This window comes from Chamaea fasciata, unplaced genomic scaffold (assembly GCF_029207755.1).
Source record: "Chamaea fasciata isolate MVZ Bird 193981 ecotype frontalis unplaced genomic scaffold, bChaFas1.0.hap1 SCAF_4, whole genome shotgun sequence".
NCBI lineage: Eukaryota > Metazoa > Chordata > Aves > Passeriformes > Sylviidae > Chamaea > Chamaea fasciata.
Genome location: NW_027094089.1, coordinates 12,407,817 through 12,427,025, shown reverse-complemented (window position 1 = coordinate 12,427,025; position 19,209 = coordinate 12,407,817). Strand labels below are relative to the sequence as shown.

Genomic DNA, 19,209 nt, shown 5'->3' with positions numbered 1-19,209 from the left:
CTACTCTGTGTCTTCTGTTCCCTTTTTTCCCTTCTTCCTTCTACCTCTCAGATTACGAGCTATTGACAGAAAGCGATATGTTGCCAAATATGAAAATTGGAGCACTTGGATTTTCTGGCGCTTTTGAAGATCGAGACCCAACACAATTTGAAGAGAGACATCTTAAGTTTTTACAGCAACTTGGCAAGGTAAGATGTTTCAAAATTCTGTAATAGTTTAGAAAATAACTATGGTTTTCAGTAACCTTTGATGACCCCTTTGATTATGTAAATAATATACATTATTTACAGTGAAACTTCTGTTATAGAAGTTACTAATTTCAGTCATATCTGAGCAACACATGCAGTTCCTTCTAGCTCTTATTTCACTTTCACAATATTCTTAGACAGAAGAAAATTAGCTAACCCCCATAATGAATCCAGTCACACCAAAAGGCTAAAGTATTTTTCAGTAATGCAGAGCTGCATAAACTTTATATATGTGTGTGTGTGTGTATAGATAGATCTATACAGACACACTTGATATTCATTTAACAACACTCGGTGCAGTCTTGCGCAGAACTAGTGGGATTGGGGGTTCTGTGTATGCATATTCTGAGAAATCTGAATATACAGTCTCTAAATTCTAAAGGAAGATATGTCTTCAAGAGACACATAGGCCTTGAACTTTTTGGCTTTAGAAATCAGCATTTGGTTTTGCAAGTCATTGCAGCCTGGCTGTGTGAAAACATACCTAGACAGATGACCAAGTTCAGCTGGCAGATCTTCACCAAGTACTACTTTTCTGCAATGGTTCTTTGCTGTTTTATTTGGTTTTTTACATGCTAGTTATGTATTCCTTTGGCTTCAAGTACTGAAGCAGCTTGAAAGTGAAATAGCAGAAGTACTTCTCTTTGCAGATGGTTGGTTGTTGACTATGATAGCCTAGCATAGGGAGAACAACAGAGTGGTAAGTGATGGCTGCATAAAAGAAGACAAAAGACAATATAAATGAAGAAAGAGACAGAACACTGAAACAAATGAAAGAGGAGCCAAAAAAATACAGCAGAATTAAGAACCGAGACAAAGGGATTTATGCAAGTGCAGGAAAAGGATTATGCCAGTGGAAGTGGAAATTTGTGAAAGGAGAGAAAAAATAGATGGACATCACCCTCTTTCCTTGTTCTCATTTCCTGTTCTATTTGCTTCCTTTTATGGAATATGTGTCTTTTGCAACTGTTACCTTTGGTCCTGCACTTTTTCTCTCAGGGAAGTTTTGTGGCATTTCACTTAAATAATTAATCACATCACTGTAATGCTTAGTACAGTGAGCACTGAACAAAAACTACACTCGACATGAAGAAACATGTACACTAGGAAACACAAAGAAAGAATGATGTGGATTTGTTTTTAATTCCCAAGTGTTTCCATTTGTGACCTAGGGGAATTTTGGCAGTGTTGAGATGTGCCGGTATGACCCGCTGCAGGATAATACTGGGGAGGTGGTTGCTGTGAAAAAGCTGCAACATAGCACAGAGGAGCACCTTAGGGACTTTGAAAGAGAAATTGAAATACTGAAATCTCTGCAGCATGATAACATCGTTAAATACAAAGGAGTATGCTACAGTGCAGGTATGTGCTATATTGAATACAACTAAATATGCATACCGAGAAATTCAGAGTTAAGTGTTTATGACAGTCTGTGATTTGTCCTAAATCTACCAGGACTGAGAGAGTACAAAACAAAGGAAGTTGTTCTGAAAGATGTTTACATTGGTAATAAGGTGATGTCACTGGGCATTCTGAGTTTCATCTAGATAACACAGACATACAGACTTCTACTCTGCCTTAGCAATTATAGCTGAATTATTGATGAAATAATGTTGATTAGTGAAATATTAATTTTTCAAGCATATCCACATTGTTGTTGAGTGTCAGTAAGTGGCATTTTCTGAGAAAATACAGTTAATTAATATATGAAAAATTGCATAGTGATGTATAGATCATAAATTAATCTTTTTGTATTAAGTCCATTCTGTATTACGGCCATTGATAGATGTTTTAAAATATTTATATTTAAAAGCTCATCTTTGGAAAATTACATTTGTATTTTTTGTTATTGCTGTAAAAGGACGTAGGAATCTAAGATTAATTATGGAATACTTACCATATGGAAGTTTACGAGATTATCTGCAGAAACACAAGGAGAGGCTGGATCACAAGAAGCTTTTGCTGTATGCATCTCAGATATGCAAGGTAGGACATTTCAAATTATATACATCTTTGAACAAAGTTTTGTCTCCTTTCTTCATCCCATTTGTCTCAAACCAACAATAACTTGTTTTGGTGTATCTTCTATGATGCTGTTGGGCTGCTAGCCTCACATAACCCTAAGAAAAAGTAGCAATATATTCATTTCCAGAGCTGGAAAAACTTTTGTGTGTCTTAATGCAGGATGCTTAGACTGGCTTATATGCTGACTGACACAGAGTATACTCTCTTTTCTGCCGAAGGTGACCTGACATAAAATATTGTAGGAGTTAATATACTTGGGCAATCTGTTCATGATATTCTATGGTAGAATTTTCAGAAATTTGACATTCAGTTGTAAAAACACCGTGACAACGTGTATGTTTAAATAATTTACGTATAACTGTAAGTAAGAGCAAAGATACATGATTTCCATATGCAGAACTAGGGGCCTTAGAAGTACTGAAGCCTGTAATAAATTATTTGGTACCAAACATAGTTCATAAAATCCTGAAAAGCAGTACAAACGTTATCTTTCTTATGATATCTCATTTTCTTTATAAAGAGGGCTTATGCCTTCCCTAGTTTTATTCTGTAATTGCACTTTAGATATAAGAAACTAGAGACACCTTGAGATTTCATTGCATATTTAGAAATTTGTGAAGAGAAAAAAAAAGTGGGAGGAGGAGAAAGACAAAGAAAATCGAAATATAACCACACCCAGTCAAGGCATGTAGCAGAAAGATTTCTAAATTTCTTTTCCCAATACCTACATCAAAGACATGGAAATAATAGGTTACATAAGCTTACATGATCTCAGAATCAGCTAGGTTGGAAAAGACATTTGAGATCATTGAGTCCAACCTATGAATGAACACTATCTTGTCAACCAGACCATGGCACTGAGTGCCACAGTCTTTCCTTAAACACCTTCATGGATAGTGAATTCCCCACATCCCTGGGCAGCCCATTCCCATGCCCAGTCACTGTTTCTGTGAAAAACTTCTTTATGTCCAACCTAAACCTGCCCTGAAGCAGCTTGAGACTGTGTCCTCTGGTCGTGTTGCTGGTTGCCTGGGAAAAGAGCTCAACCTGCATACGGCTACAGCCTGCTTTTAGAGAGTTGTAGGGAGTGATGAGGTCCCCCCTGACCCTCTTTTTCACCTGGCTAAACAACCTCAGCTCCCTCAGCTGCTCCTCACTGGACTTGTGCTCCAGACCCTTCCTCAGCTCCATTGCCCTTCTCTGGACATGCTCCAGCAACTCTACATCCTTCCTAAATTGAGGGGCCCAGAATTGAACACAGGATTTGAGGTGTGGCCTCACCAGTGCCAAGTACAGGGGGCAATCCCTGCCCTGCTCCTGCTGGCCTCACTATTGCTAGTATAGGCCAGGATGCCATTGCCTTTCTTGGCCACCTGAAGTACAGGCAGACAACATCCACAGCCTTCCCCACATCTACCAGGCAGGTCACCTGGTCATAAAAGGAGATCCGTTTGGCCAGACAGAACCTGCTCCTCCTAAATCCGTTCTGACTGGGTCTGAGTCTTTGGCCATCCTACAGGTTCTGTGTAATAGCACTCAAGATAATCTGTTCCATAACCTTGCCAGGCACCAAGCTGAGGCTTACTGTCTGTCATTTCCCAGATCCTCCTTCTGGCCCTTTTTGTGCAGGGGTGTCATACTGGCCAGCTTTCAGTCATCTGGGATGTCCCCGGTGAGGCAGGACTGATGATAGATGATGGAGGGTGGCTTGGTGAGCTCTTCTGTCAGCTTCCTCATCACTTTAGGATGGATGAGGGTATTTTCTAGGGTATATGGCCCACAGATATTCTTATGTCTGGTAATTGTGCCCTGCCACATTAACGTCCCAAGACTTAGCTTCTGCAGTATCAACAGAGAAGGTCTGACAAGAATTCAGGGAGTCTCTGCCAGAGCCAAGATCTTCTCCTGACATTCAAACTTTCTCATGGTGAAAAGAGCTTGCTGGTTTCCTGCTTGAAACTGAGACTAACTTTTTAGCTGCTGAACCTCTTGCATGTATGAGGAATGATGCACCCTTAACAGCTTATCTCACCTAGTCATGTGCTTCAATGAAGCACAGCAATGTGGGTAGTCTCCCAGAGAAGCTCCTTGATGGGCAAGCAGCATGGAATGTGGGAAAACAATGTTAGCAAGTCTATGGCAAGTGTCAGTCTTTTTGCAGAGAGAAAGGATTGAATAGGTGGCCACCCACTTCAGATGGTTTAAGTGCTCTCTGATCTGTGTCTCCAAAACAAGAAGTCATTCTCTGGTAACAGGCTTAAAAAATGATCTTGTACTTTTTTCTGCAACAAAAATTGTTGTTATGCTGGTAAGTCACTATAAACAGTCTTTGTTCAAGCAGAGACCTGGAAGAGTCTTAACCATCTATGAGGACAGTGACCGAATCATTCATACAGTAAGATGCAACATGGATTTTTGAACACACAAAGGCTGCAGACACTTGGCTGTTTTATTCTGTGTCCATCTCAGTCTATTACCTCAAGGTGCTGGCCTTGTGCACTCTCATAAGAAGCTGTGAAGCATGTAGAAGTCCTCAGGCTTTTATTCAAAGCCTGGTGAAACGATAGTGGCAACATGTCTCAGGACCCTGGTCTGAGGTGTCTATTGGGAGGACTGGAAGTTGGATTTTGCCCTTTGTTGGCTGCAAAAATATGGTAGAAACCTTTGGGAAAGGAACTGTATTCAGAAACTACCAAGAAAAAAGGACCTTAGTGTGCGTGTACATACACATATATGAAAGGACTTTCATAATATTACAGGCCTTCAGGATGGTAAGAAATGAAAATAGCAGATGAGATGATTCCTTTGTAAGTACCAGGCACTAGCTAAGAGAAAGGGAACTAAAATATGCATCCTGCAGATACTAAAGTAGAAAGACATCTGGCTTTGATAATGACAAGCCATGGGGATAAACAGTATGAAAATGTGGGAAATTTGCATGGAACTTGCTCTTAAAAAAATGTCTTCACTTCTAAGGAAAGCAAAATTGAAGAGTTACAGTGTATGTGCCTTGCTTTGGAGTGTTGCTGTACAATCTTCAAAGTAGAGTGTATATCAATCGCTTTAAGATTTCACTCTAATCTGTGGCATTCTGTTACTCCAAAACAACTTAATTATAAACCTTGCAATTACCTTATATTGTGAAAATGTGTGGTTTATCTTCGCTTAGCTGATCATGTTTCACTTTTTAGCTGGTTTTGCTTTTCTTGAAATGTTTGCTCTTTCAGCATATCACATCTCTTCTTTCTGCTGTGCATTTCTGTCAATCTGTAAGCTTGGGGCGTTTTCATCAAAAACCTTTCTACCTCTGCCTTGCCACTCTCCTCTGAAGTGTATGAGAGAAATGAAGGCACACCCATTACCTGAGGATTAAGATAAATGTGTTTGGTTGTTTACTGTGTTTTGGTTCCTTGCTACTATACAGGGAAAGGGTTTTCCTTCTCTTAATGTTTGAAGTGTTTCAGGTCTCCTTGGTGGTGAACTCAGTTTTAAAGACTAACATTTTAAATCACATTTAAAATCTGTTGTTAGACTAGTGCCACCAGGTTATGATATCCACTTAGAATTTGCATGATTTCAATTAAAGATCTGTTATAGGTGTTTTTCAGGCGAACAGAGAAGTTACTATCATCAGACTTTAGGGCTGTTTTCAGAATAATACATCATAGTAAGAAAAAACTGTAGTATTTTCATAGGCTAGTTGTACCAGAAACACAGAAACCTCACTTTGAAGAAGTTAGGTTTGGTATTTATGGTAGTGAATAAGCTGGCAATGAGGAATGGGGCATTTTTGAACAGTTTTGGAATGAGCTGTGAGAGAACAGCAATGCCACCCAATGGTACTGGGAGGTACTAGAGAAAGATTGTACTTTGTAGCCAAACTGAGTTTTCTCACATTAAAAAAAAAAAAAAAAAAACAAAAAAAAAACAACAACAACAACAAAAAAACCCACAAAAAAAAAAAGAAGTAAATTAAAGAGAGAGAGAAATAAGCCTTTTGGCATGACTAGTATGATGTTGCTTTTCAGAACTTTTGAGATCACCAGTGCTATTAATGTAATTTAACTTTTCTGTTGTGTTGAAGGGTGATATGCTTTTTTATAAAATTGTGAAACTGACAACTTTGGGATTTGTGATTCCTTTCTCATATGAGTATCTCTTGACATTGTGCAGCATCACTTTCAGTCTTCCATTTATTGCTATCTAAGCAAGGCCTTCATGTTTTAGTAGTCCCACTACACACACTGGCTTCTTCCAAATTTAATGGTTAGTGAAAGTAATTAGGTGCATTGGTAAGAAGGGATCATCAACAGCAAAAGACAGCATGGCTTCAGACCAATGATTTTTTACAGCAATCTGTGGAAATATAACAATAAGCAGAACTGTATTGGTGAATAATGGTCCACACAAAAGAGAAACAAGGCACACAGTTGGGAATACAGTGACTAATTGCCAGTTCAAGGAATCATAATACAAAGTTTCATGGAAGTAATTGGGAAAGCAAATGCAGAAAATGAAGAAAAAAAGCATAAATGAAATGGATAGGTTGGACATTCTTCTCATGTACTCTGGATTGTTCAGCTTAGCCCAAATTTTTTCCTTTTGCATATCACCAGCCAACTGCATTTGGGCACAGGAAGGAGCTGTAGCATTTATCCAGCAACATAATAAAAAAATACTTGGCTCTGATAGGTGCTCAGTCTATCTCACTCCAGTTAAGAGAAGTCCCTGAGCTTGCAAAAATTAACTCCTCAGAGAAGACAAACTTGGTTTTGGTTTTAACTTCGAGGTTAATTCATCCTCTTAGGGAAAGTGCAGCTATGTAGTGGTAAAAACAGCTCTTTTCCTTTATGTTTATAACCTCTACACCTAGGGCATGGAGTATCTGGGTACAAAAAGATATGTTCACCGGGATTTAGCAACAAGAAATATCTTGGTGGAGAACGAGAACAGAGTTAAAATTGGAGATTTTGGATTGACAAAAGTCTTGCCACAAGACAAAGAATACTACAAAGTGAAAGAACCTGGTGAAAGTCCTATATTTTGGTAAGTCGTCTTTTGGAATGTGAAATCATGGCATGTTTTCAGTTTTTTCCAATTTAGCCAATTCATTTTGCATGTTGTGGAATTCTTACTTGCAAGCTCCACATCAGTTTTCCAGCACTGTGAAAGTCACAATGGTATTTCACTTCACAGAGTAGCATCTAGGACTTTTCAATATACTTAAAAAAAAACCACAGAAAAACACCCAAAACAAAACCCCCCAAAATACTTATTTAAAGGAAATAGTGTCCAACAGAAAACATATTCAGAGATAAAGGAAATCTAAAATGGCCTATTTACCTGGACACTTTCAAATTTTTAGACCTTCTAGTTCCCTAAACACTGGTCATTCATTGGTCTTCCAGCTGACATCTGTTGGATACACCCCAAGAGAAAATGCCATTCCATACATATGATTTTAGTCTGTATTTTAATTCTCATTCAGGCACTGTTTGCCTAAAGAATAAATGATATGAAATAGCATCTTAGTAGATGTTATTAGAGAGGTACAGTTTAGTTCCAGAAGTGCCTGCAACACAGTTCAAAGCTCACTGAAAGTGATGGATGGCTATAGTTGTCTTTCTTTGAGGTCTTCCCACATCAAATTCCTGTTTACTTGCACTACAAATAAGAAATATATCTAATATATCTACAACCTTGTTGGTAAAAATCAAACTTGGTTTTACTTATCACTAACTGTGTTTAAGGTGGATTTGGTTTTCAAAACCAATTAACTGTTATTAAAGGAGTGATTACTAATTGAAGATACCGAAAGGAAATGCCAATATCAATGAATAAAGATCACTTACTCATGAAAACAAAATCTATCTTACTAAAACAAATGTTTTCAAAATCAAAATGACACATGTTGCAGAGATCAGTTTTCCTTCTACTTTGTGTTGCAGGTATGCTCCAGAATCTCTGACAGAAAGCAAATTTTCTGTGGCCTCAGATGTGTGGAGCTTCGGTGTGGTCTTGTATGAACTCTTCACCTATATTGACAAAAGCAAAAGCCCACCAGCTGTAAGTATATAGTTAATGAATCTCAGACAACCTGTTTGTTTTTTTAAATTTTCTAGGTTGTTGTGTACCTCAATAGGTTGATGTTTACTGATTTTTTTTCTGGAAATACTTTCGTGTTTATGAGACAGAATCCAGTCTGAAGCAATAACTAAAAAGTACTGGTATCAAGCCATAGGAAGGAAAGATCTGAAAATTACTTCATAGTCTGTGCATATCTTATCCATTCTGTAACTTCTGTTTGAAAAAGATTTTAAAATCTCTTATGAGTTGTTCTTTCCCATCCTTTGTGGAGAGTTATCCCAGATGCAACCATTCCATTGCATGACCTTTATTTTAAATGTTGTTCCAAATTTAAGGCTAAGCCAAACACATACATATAAATTAAGTTAAATAAGAACTTAAAGGTATTTTATATTAGCAGAACCCCAGTTAGTAAGTTAGCGAAGGTCAAGAAGGAAAGGAGTGTTTTTTTGCAGACTGTTAACAGGTGTCTTTAAAAACAAATTTACAGTGGGTGAAAGAAACTATTATCCTCCAATTGAAAATAAGATACATGATCTCACCTAATGGTATCCATGGGCATAACAGAGGAGAGTTAAAGCTTCTGTATTTACTGGAGCTGGCCTTACCCTTGGCCAGAGTGTCAGTCCTAGCAAATGTGGTTTTGAGAGCTGAATAGTGATAATAGGCAAGAATGCCCTTGGAGGATAACTCTGCACTGGCCTTAGTGGATCTCTTACTAATTCCATACAATGAGCTATCAGAGATATCAAGGAAGAACTCAGGACAGCTCTTCCTGCATAAGAACATAAATGTTGCAGACACCTAGAGTTCTTCAGAAGTATTATGAAATGAAAAGTGATAGAGTGAGTTACAAGCATAGGTGGACGATTCTTTCAGTGAATCAATTCTACGTGTGCATTCACCACTTCATCAGGTTGGTATGTATCAAGAAAAGGTAATTTGGTAAATTTAACCTAAGTGGTCTGTTCAGCTCTCATAGTCTTTATAATTACATATTGTTTTCACAACTTGACCATTTGCACATTCAACCCATGGGTGTTTCACACTTTCATGTTAAGGATCATTAAAGAAATTTTGTAGTATTGGAGGAAAAAAATGTCTGTTATGTTGTGCTTAGAAATTTATATCAGTTAATAGCACATCCTCATTTACTTTTGATGTCTGGCAGTCTGAGTAAGGTTTTAATCTGCTTTTTGGTTATTTTGGACAGCAAGGTTTATCTAAGTCATTTTTGCTGGCTATATTTATACTAATTTTTCAGCTTTGTAGTTACTGATTAGTCCTGCTAACCTTTTTTTATACATCAGGATGATAATACCTGTTTTCTCTTTGGCATTTTTCAAAGCATTAAGTTATTTTAATATTTCAGAGAGCTCTTTAGAATCAGCTGTGAGTTTCATCCTTTTAAAACTAATTAATCACAGAAGCATAGAATACTGTGGGTTGGAAGGGACCTCAAAGATCATCTGGTCCCGATACCTGCTGCCATGGACAGGAGCACCTCTCAGTAGATCAGGTTACTCAGAGCCCCATCCAGTCCAGCCTTGGACACTTGCAGGGATGGGTCAGCCACAGCTTCTCTGGGCAAGCTGTTCCCAGTGTCTCACCACCCTCACAAAAAGAATTTCTTCCTAATATCCAACCTTTGTTTCTCCCCTTTCAGTGTGTATCCATTACTCCTTTCCCTATCACTGCAGTTCCTTATGAAGACTCCCTCTCTACCTTCCCTGCTGGTCCCCTTCAGGAAGTTGCTGTGAGGTCTCCATGCAACCTTCTCCTCTCCAGGCAGAATAGACCCAAATTCCTCAGTCTGTCTTCATAAGGAAAAGTGCTCCAGTCCTCTTATCAACCTCATGCCCTTCTCTGGACTTGCTCCAACAGGTCCATCCATGTCCCTCCTGTGCTGGATGCGCCCCAGAGCTGGCTGGCTGCAACCCTGCAGGTGGGGTCTGAGCAGAGCAGAGGGGCAGAATCCCCTCCCCAGCCCTGCTGGCTGCACTTCTTTGGATGTAGCCCAGGACACGTTTGGCTTTCTGGGCCACAAGTGCACATGGCTGGGTCACGTTGAGTTTTCAATCAGCCATCACCCCCAAGTTCTCCACAGGGCTGCTTTCAATCATGTCCCCTCATAACCTGCAGGTGTGTCTGGAACTGCCATGACCCAGGCGTAGAACCTTGTGCGTCTCCTTGCTGGACACCATGGGGCTTGCATGAGCCCACTCTCAAGCCTGTCCAGGTCCCTCTGGATGGCATCCCTTCCCTGCAGGGTGTCAGCTGCACCACACAGGCTGTGGTCAGTGAACATGCTGAGGGTGCACTCAGTCCCAGTATCCAGGGCACCTACAAAGATGTTGAACAGTTTCGGCCCTGGGACTCACCCCTGGGGGACAGCACCCATCACTGCTCTCCCCGTGGACATGGAGCCATTGAACACAACTCTGAGCACAGCCTTCCAGACAGTATTTTATCCACTGAGTCAGCCATCCCTCAAATCCGTGTCTCTCCCATTTAGAGACAAGGATGTCATGTGAGACAGTGTTAAACTTTGCATAAGTCTAGGTAGCTCCATCATAGAAGGTCACTAGATTTCTCAGGCAAAAATTTGTGTCCTTAGTAAAGCCATGTTGTCTGTTTCCAGTTACTTCTTTGTTTTCCATATGCCTTAGCATGATGTGCAGGAGAGTTGGCTCCATGATCTTGCCTGGCAGAGATGAGACTGACTGGCTTGTAATTCATTGTGTCTTCCACTTTCCCCTTTTCAAAAATCAGTGTTATCTTTCCCTTTTTCCAGTCATCACAAACTTCATCTTAAATAAATTTCATCAGGTCTACAGACTTCTGCACATTCAGGTTCCTTAGATGGTTGTGAACATGACCCTCTCCTACTAGTGGGCTTAGGGTCTTCATTCTTTCAGTCCTTCCATCTGCCTTTCTCAACTTGGGCAGTGTGCCTGGAGCACTTGCCCTTGAGGACTCAGGCATAGAAGTAATTGAAAACATCAGCCTTCTCTTTATCCAGGGTAGCCAAATCATGAGATGATGATCAACATTTTTAAAGATTTTTCAGTTAGTGTTTTAAATTGTGTACATATCATTCCATTTTATTCTATTCTGTATCATGATTCCCTTTGACACACAAAACCCCCCCATATAATTATTGGTATATTCTCTGGAGGTGTAATTTATAATTTTGTCATTGTTGTGTACTATTCAGTTTATTCTTATTATTCTTATAAAGAATTTTTGCTTGGTAGGAATATTGCAGCATCTTTTTTCCTCTAAAAAATATGTATTACAGTTGGGGTTTTTTTTTCAGGAATTCATGCGCATGATTGGCAATGATAAACAAGGGCAGATGATTGTATTTCATTTGATAGAGCTTTTGAAGAATAATGAACGACTGCCAAGACCAGATGGATGCCCTGATGAGGTGAAGTACTGTGTTAAAATATTACTATAGTGTGAAGGGTGCTCAGTTAGGGTGAGTACCTGTAAATACAAAACTTGTATTTTGTTCTGCTTTGACCACTTAAGTATTTATTCCAGTGGAATGGTTGTGCTGTTATTTTATCAGTTTCATGATGAGTATATAATATTTTTTTCTGATTCTTTAGCTTGTACTGCCTCAGGAGCCCAGACTGTAGTCTTTCTGAATTTATGAAGTGGAACTATTATGACTGACTGCTGTACTTGGGCACACACACTTCTATTTTGAAAAGATACATGTATTAGGGCAACAAGATTAGTATATAGAACTCATTCTGTGTAAGTCCCATGTAGAGATTCTCATTCAAAGCTGTAAACTTAGGATTCTTTTGAAATCTGTAATATTTAGCAAAAATATCTTACTATCTACCTAAGGTTTTTCACATTTAATTCCAGGATTTAAAGAGCTTTTTATCTTGATTATTGCATTTCTGTTGCTGTTCCCTTTTCAACTGTGGAAGGCTCATGTTTATCATGTATATTATTCACTGTCAAACATTTTCAATTTGCAGACTGTAGGCACAGTTAAGTATATGAATCAGATTTTCTGTGTTGAAGGTCTTCAGGTTTGTATTCATGTTCTTTGTAGATATAAAAGTATGGCTGTAAAGCTGTCCTCAGAGCACAAAAATTATTGCAGTGTTCTTTTAGTTTTTCTTATACACCAGATGCTTTTAAAAATACTTTCATACCACTTCTAAGTCTTGTAGTATTCTGTTCTTCAGATCAGGGTGCACAAAGCCAGGTTCAATCAAACTGACCTTGTTGGGCTGTGTAGGTGAATCAGTAATGAAAAAAAGGAAGTTAAACAGTTATGGGTTGTTGTTTTTTACATATGTAACTTCTAGATCAGATTAATTGCTGCATCCCTTTAAAGTCAAACACACTTGGTAATAAGTCAAGAGATAATCCATTCAGAACTGAATGAAGAGAAAACACCAGGGTCAAGTAGTCTGAAAGAGAAGGAATGCTACAAGTGAGGCAGGAATCCATGGGGGAAGAAAAAATATATAGAGAATGGAAAGAAAAGTCTTTGAAGAACCTTTCTTGCATTTTATGTTCCAGTGCAGCAACTGTTGAATTGCAAAGGTTTGGCTTTTTGTAGATAACCTGAATGTCATATGTATAAGATAATACATAATCTGTTTTACTGAACTGTATTTTAACTAACCCAAAGGTTTCAGTGTCTGACATTTCTCCAGATATCAAAGCAAGGTGGAAATGTCTCTGTGTCAGAAACTGTACTCATCCTTTTTTGATCCTGAAAGGCCAGTCATCACAGATAATAAATCTTCCAGACACCTGTAGCTTACAGCAGCTTATCTTGCAGCGTACAAGCTGCTTGAGACTTGGTTCTAAAGCAGCTTGGTCAATGCAGCTGTTTCAAATTTGCTGAAAGATAAGGACCAGTTTCTACTTTTTTTCCTGGTAGCTGTACATATTGTTCTTAAGCAACATGTGAAAAACTGTTGAAAGTATGAGAAATTGGTAATAACAACCTAGATTGAATTAATGAGAAGAGTACAGGTAAAGAGCTTGGCAAGTTCTATGAGACCAGGTATTAGGTACATCTCTGGGCAAAAAGAAAACTGTTGCCATGTAACTATTGTAGGGGAAATATCTTTCAAAGTTGGTTGAGTTTGCACAGTAACTTTTTTTTGCTTATTTCTGATTATATTTGAAGAATAATTAAGAATTTAATATACAAATGTGGAGAAGTATATCATAACTTTGCAGGGGAAGCCTTATTTAGAACTACTGTCTTTGTAAATCTGATTTCTGGACATACTGGGGTTTGTCATGTTAAAGCATTTTTTAACTTTTCAAAAAAAAGAGCAAGAGAAAAAACTTGAGCAAAATAACATAAGTCTTGTAAAAGTTTCAAAAGACAGCTGAGTGAATTTTCATGCTAACTTTAAAAAAAAGTCTTTTAAAATAAGAACTTTTGCAGAGCCACCTCTCCTAGGTTCTTGCTGTCACTGGGATCAAGCAGATAAACTGATGGGTATAGCAAGAATTCAGGCACACTCTTTTACTGCTGCTGTTTGTAAGCATAAAATTAAGCTGGATGTCTTTTAGTCCAGTTTAAAGTAAATATGTATGGTATCTGTTTACCTACTACCAATTTTCTTTTTTCTTCTCCAGATTTATGCTATCATGAAAGAATGCTGGAACAATAGTGTTGCCCAGCGCCCCACCTTTCGGGATCTGACTCAGCGAGTGGATCATATAAGGGAAAACATGGGTGGATGAGAAAACTGTCCCTCCTTCAGAGGATGAGTTGGAATGCAGAACAAAATGTACTTAGTCAGCTGTGTACATTTGACATGTGTACATGTGCACACATCTTATCCTTGCTGGAAGTAAAATCTGTGTGGCAAATACCCTATCTCAATCTGCGTACTGAGGAATCCTGGTGGGGCTTTTTTTATCAGGATATATTTGTTACTATGAGAACATGTTGAAATTCTCAATAAGGAATGAAATTATTTTTCTAAATTAAATAATGGTCATTCAGCAACACCATTATTTGCCTGACTTGGCAATACAAAAAAGAGGTGACTTAAAATGTGATAAAACTAAGAGATAGAAAACCAGTGTATTTCCTTGTTGAAATGGAGATGCCCAGAAAAGTCTTCTAGAAATGCTTTTACACTGAGTGTATAGTGTTTGAGCACCCTGTTTTGTGTGTTGCACAAAGACTTTTGTCTGTTAATACAGTTTTGTGATTTTTTCATTGTTGATGCAGAACTGGCTTCTCTGTGTAACAAAGCAGAAGTGGTTTGCTGTGTCTGTCTGAATCAGTTATCAGCTAGCATTATATCCAAAGAGATGTAATAGACTGTATGATGTACTGTAAGTATATTGAGGGAAAGGGAGCAAAATGTGCTGTATTGGAAGAGAAGAAAACTTACTAATCCATGCAAAAATTTTAATTTAAAAATGAAAAAACATAGATGTTATCCTTTTTTCCTTGCCCTTCCTCTGTTAAGTATTAGATTGCTTTTAGAGATTTGAAGATACAGTGATAACACACAGAAGTGAATTCATTTTACACAAAGCAGTTTAAATGACAAAAAGCTAGACATACTGCTTTTAAATGCTGCTCTTTTTTTCCTTTCTATCTTTATAGTTTTCATGCTGTATCTATGAATTGGAACTTCAAAGCAGGATTAAAAATCTAGAGAATTCCCTCACTTTCAGAATTCCTCACTTTGCTGTTAAGATGATCATCTTAGTATCTTCTATCCAGCACAGAAAAAGAATACTTACAACTCAGTATCTGATATGGCCAGTCACAACCACATCGAGCCTGTTGAAGTGGCCCAAGCCTATTTCTTTCTGTGGTAACACCCAACATGAGACTATTTGGAAGGAGGAGTTAAAAGTGCAATTGCTCCAGACTCAGCAGAGGGCAAGGATATGATTCCAGTTCCTGAGAACTGGGAGAAGATCAGAGCTACATGAATGCTGTATAATTCAGCTTTTGAAATAAGTAAGAAAAATTTTTGGAAAAGAGAACGCTTCAGTTTTGCCTTGAGGCATAAAACTTGGGGATAATCTCATCTCTCAAAGCAGTGTAATTGCAGGGTTTGTTTATTTTTAGTTCAAATAACCTTGTTTGTTTGTTTGTTTGTTTTTACTTAAGCGCTATTGTTTGCAAAGTTAAATGCTTGTTCTTCTTGGACTTCTGCTGAGAGAAGTTCAGTCAAGGGGATATACAGCTTGGCAAACTGACCTGACATCCAGATTTATATTTAAAATGAAGTGTCCATTTTTAAAACTTGTGGCAGTGAGTTAGTGAAACAGAGGTTACTTTCACTGTGGAGCCTCCTTAGTACTTGTTATTAATATAAACTATATCCATCTTATCAGAAGCTGAAGAACCTCAACTTTTAAAAAAAACTAAAAAAAAGAACAAAAACAAACCAAACAATCGTTACGTAGTGTAACATTGTGCCAGTATAGTAGTATTTTGTACCACTATGCTGTTTCTCTCCCACAATCACTCCTACAAAATTACTATTTTATAGTACAACAGAGTGCAAAAAAGGGAGAGCAGCGTCAGCCTTCTCTCTGGCCATTACATTTAAAACTATTTCTGTTAGTGTTCTTGCCACCAAGCATTTGCATAGACAATTATTCAAACTAATTTCACAGTCAGTTTTTAAGACGCAAAGAACTTTGAAGTGCTTTGTTCAATTTAACATGTTTTATCGATTTCTATACATTGCTTTGAGGATTTGAAATTTTGTGCAAAAAATGTCTTTGTATTTGTAGTCTCAGTTATGTGTATATGGTTTTTTGTAATAAAGGAGATAAAGCTTTAAAGCATCAAGACAGCATTTTAGCTGGATAACATATGCAGGAATTACATAAAATTTGCAGTGTATGACAGTAGCTCACTGGTTTCAAATACATAGTAGACTAAACATAATTTATGTAAAAATCTCAGGGAAGTTTGTGTAATGCAATGAAGAAATCTTCCAGTCTGCTAATTTTTCAAGTGAATCAAAGGTCTTTTTCTTGTTCTACTACAGTATGACTAATTATATAGTCTATTTGATTGCATAAATGTAGTGGTGAACTCAAGGATGATTTTTAAGTGTCTTGTGGAGTTGTTTGTTGTTTTTTTTTTACTTTAACGCTATATCATTTTTAGAGAAAGCCATATCTTTACACTGCAGTGTAATTGTGTGCTGTTGGTCAGAGGCAGTCTTTTTTAACAACCAGAGGCCTGTGCAGAGGGCTTGATCATTTGAGATGAATGTTCTTAGCTGGGAGAATAGGACCAAGTAGTGCTTAGGACTCGGGGGATGTACAGTTATCTGCCGTGTCAGTATTTAGGTCCCAGAGCAGACCCGGTGGCTTTCTCAAAAAACCTGTTGAGGATGTCAATGTAGTGATTTTGCTGAATTTGCTACTGCCAATTGTGTAACCTTTAAAACAAAAAACCAAAACAACAACAACACCAAAAAACACTGTATTTTGTATTTTGAAAGCTCTCAGATCTACAGTAGCATTGATAATGTCATATTTTTACATGGCTTTTATATTAATAGACTAAGTACTTTGTTTTAGAAATTGTCTCCTGTTGGCATTGCATTTGTCATTCTTTAGTGTAATCATTATGCTACCCAAAATGCTGTTTGATTTTGCTGGTAGAAAAAGTGCTGGTTTATGTATACATGACTGCTACTACAGTGTAGAATTAAAATATTAACTACTGCTTTGCACTTATATTTGAAGTGAAAGAATTTTTTAATAAGTGCACAATGTATCTTATAGAATCTCTACAATCAAGTATTGTGTTGTGTAGTATTGGTTTGTTGTCTATCAGTATAAATATGTTAAGTTTCAAAGTTAGTTTTAAAATATATTCCATACAGTATTCCACAAACATGCAACAGTCATGTGGTAAGCCAGAGGAGAAATGAATTTTCAGGAAAAGAAACCCGTGTTCTTGTCAAGTCCTAGTACTGGTTAAAAGCTTCCATAGTTGAGATAATTGTTATTAAATGTGCTGATGAATACAACTGTGAAAATATATGTAAGAATTACATTATTCCCCCAAAATTAAATTTTTAATTGTTGCATTTAGTTGAGATGTTGACCAGCTGCCTTGGAATGTATGGGAAAAGATGTTACTTATTAAGTATGAAGAAATGTAACTCTTGTGTAAAGAAAGCAAGCTTTTCAGGAATGCAGGATCATAAACACAATATAATCACAAACAACAAAGAAAAAGGTTTTGAGAGCAAAAGCAAAGTGTAGAAGAACAAGACTAAAGGAAGAAGGATGGTGTTCAGCATGGGAGAAGCTTTCTGAAATGTGAAATGCACAATGAATTATGAAAAACTGATGTCTACTGAAAATGCCATACCATGACAAATATATGCTAATGTATTTCGAAACTGTGTATTGTCTGCCTTAAGTCTGAAATATTCACAGTCACCTAACCTGGCTGAAAAACTTTCAGTAATTACTATACCAAAATAAACTACTAAATGTTGTGCCATGCCAGACAACAATTCTGAAAAGGTCTTTGACTAAGAAGTTTTGTTCTGAATTTTTCTTTTTGAATAAGAGGTTTACAGTACTTTATATTAAAGTAGAAAAAGTCCCCTGGTGGTAGGGAGCAGGGAGGAGAAGATACCTTCTACTTATGATTGAAGTGTAAACATTTGAACACATGGTTTATTGAAGAGAATATGAAAGGGATATTTTTAGAGAACTGTGTATCCATACCTGAAACTTAACTGTGTGTTTCTTTTGCATTTGGATAGTGAAAATAAAGTAGCTGATTACAATGAATGACACATGCCTGCTAGCATTTTCTTTTGTACACTTAAATTTGTTACAAATCGCTTCTTGTTCTGTTTGATGAGGTAGAGCACAGCATGTACAACTTTCTGACCTTCCTGGAGTAGCCATATGAAGCATTTAATCCTTTAGAAGAAACTTAGATGTACCAAAGTAAAGGTGTATATTAGGTCTTACCTAAACAATAAGACCGAGGGCTTTTAATCTATTTTTAATGAAGGTTTCCATTAAGCAGATTAATTTGGGAACAAGAAGCACTTCCTTTTGCTCTCAGTATTTAAAGAGGTGCAAGTTTGTAGGACAGAGGGTACCTTATTCCACCTTACGTTTCTTAAATTTGTTAGAAACTCAAATGTCTTTATTTGGTTTTTATTTATGTCTTTATTTTGATTACTTTGTCATCTTTCCATATGACTTAACTTTACAGGAAAATTACCACCATTTTTAATGAAAATTACTACCATTTACCTTGAACAGATTTGAATACTCCTACCAAATACACAGCTGGTCCCTTGGTGTTACCTGTGTCCAAGAACACCTGTGTCCTTGAGCAGAACCAGTCCCACAGATGAGTTTGCCTTTGCTTGAGGCAGGACTAATCCAGACAGTTTTCCCTAACACATTCCCCATATGGACCATAGGGACTTTATTCTCTTCCACAGTATAAAGAGGTTTTGTTTGGACAGGGCGCTCACTCAATACCATGCTCTCTGGCCCAGATGTCTATGAGGCTGTTTTTTGAAATTGGTCCCATTGTCCAACTCACTTCTCTCAGGGCTGCCATCTCCCAGCTTGCTTTTCAAGGCCCAAGATGGTGTTCCATGTGGTGGCATGAGGCATGGGGTACATCTCCATCCATCCAGTGGTTGTGCCACTGTTTGTATGCATGTAGTGCTTGCCTTGGCAGGTTTGGGTGAGTGTGATGGGATCAGTCTGCCAGACTCCTCTGTATTTTATTTTTGACTATCATCGACCATACCACAGGGCAACCTGCAACCTGCTTGATCTGCTGGGCTGCAGCACACATTTCAGTGTC

The 19,209-nt window shown here is 37.7% G+C and overlaps 1 protein-coding gene across 1 annotated transcript in view; it reads left to right on the top strand.

Annotated features, from left to right (window-relative positions):
• JAK2 (Janus kinase 2) overlaps window positions 1-18,164 on the top strand; it is a 50,101-nt gene extending 31,937 nt beyond the window's left edge. The window contains exons 18-24 of the mRNA XM_066180855.1: window positions 52-188; window positions 1,421-1,610; window positions 2,110-2,234; window positions 7,147-7,319; window positions 8,222-8,339; window positions 11,680-11,793; window positions 13,995-18,164. Coding sequence (XP_066036952.1) covers window positions 52-188; window positions 1,421-1,610; window positions 2,110-2,234; window positions 7,147-7,319; window positions 8,222-8,339; window positions 11,680-11,793; window positions 13,995-14,102 — 965 coding nt within the window. The 3' untranslated portion in view covers window positions 14,103-18,164. The remainder of the gene's footprint in view (window positions 1-51; window positions 189-1,420; window positions 1,611-2,109; window positions 2,235-7,146; window positions 7,320-8,221; window positions 8,340-11,679; window positions 11,794-13,994) is intronic.
• The last annotated feature ends 1,045 nt before the right edge of the window (window positions 18,165-19,209 follow it).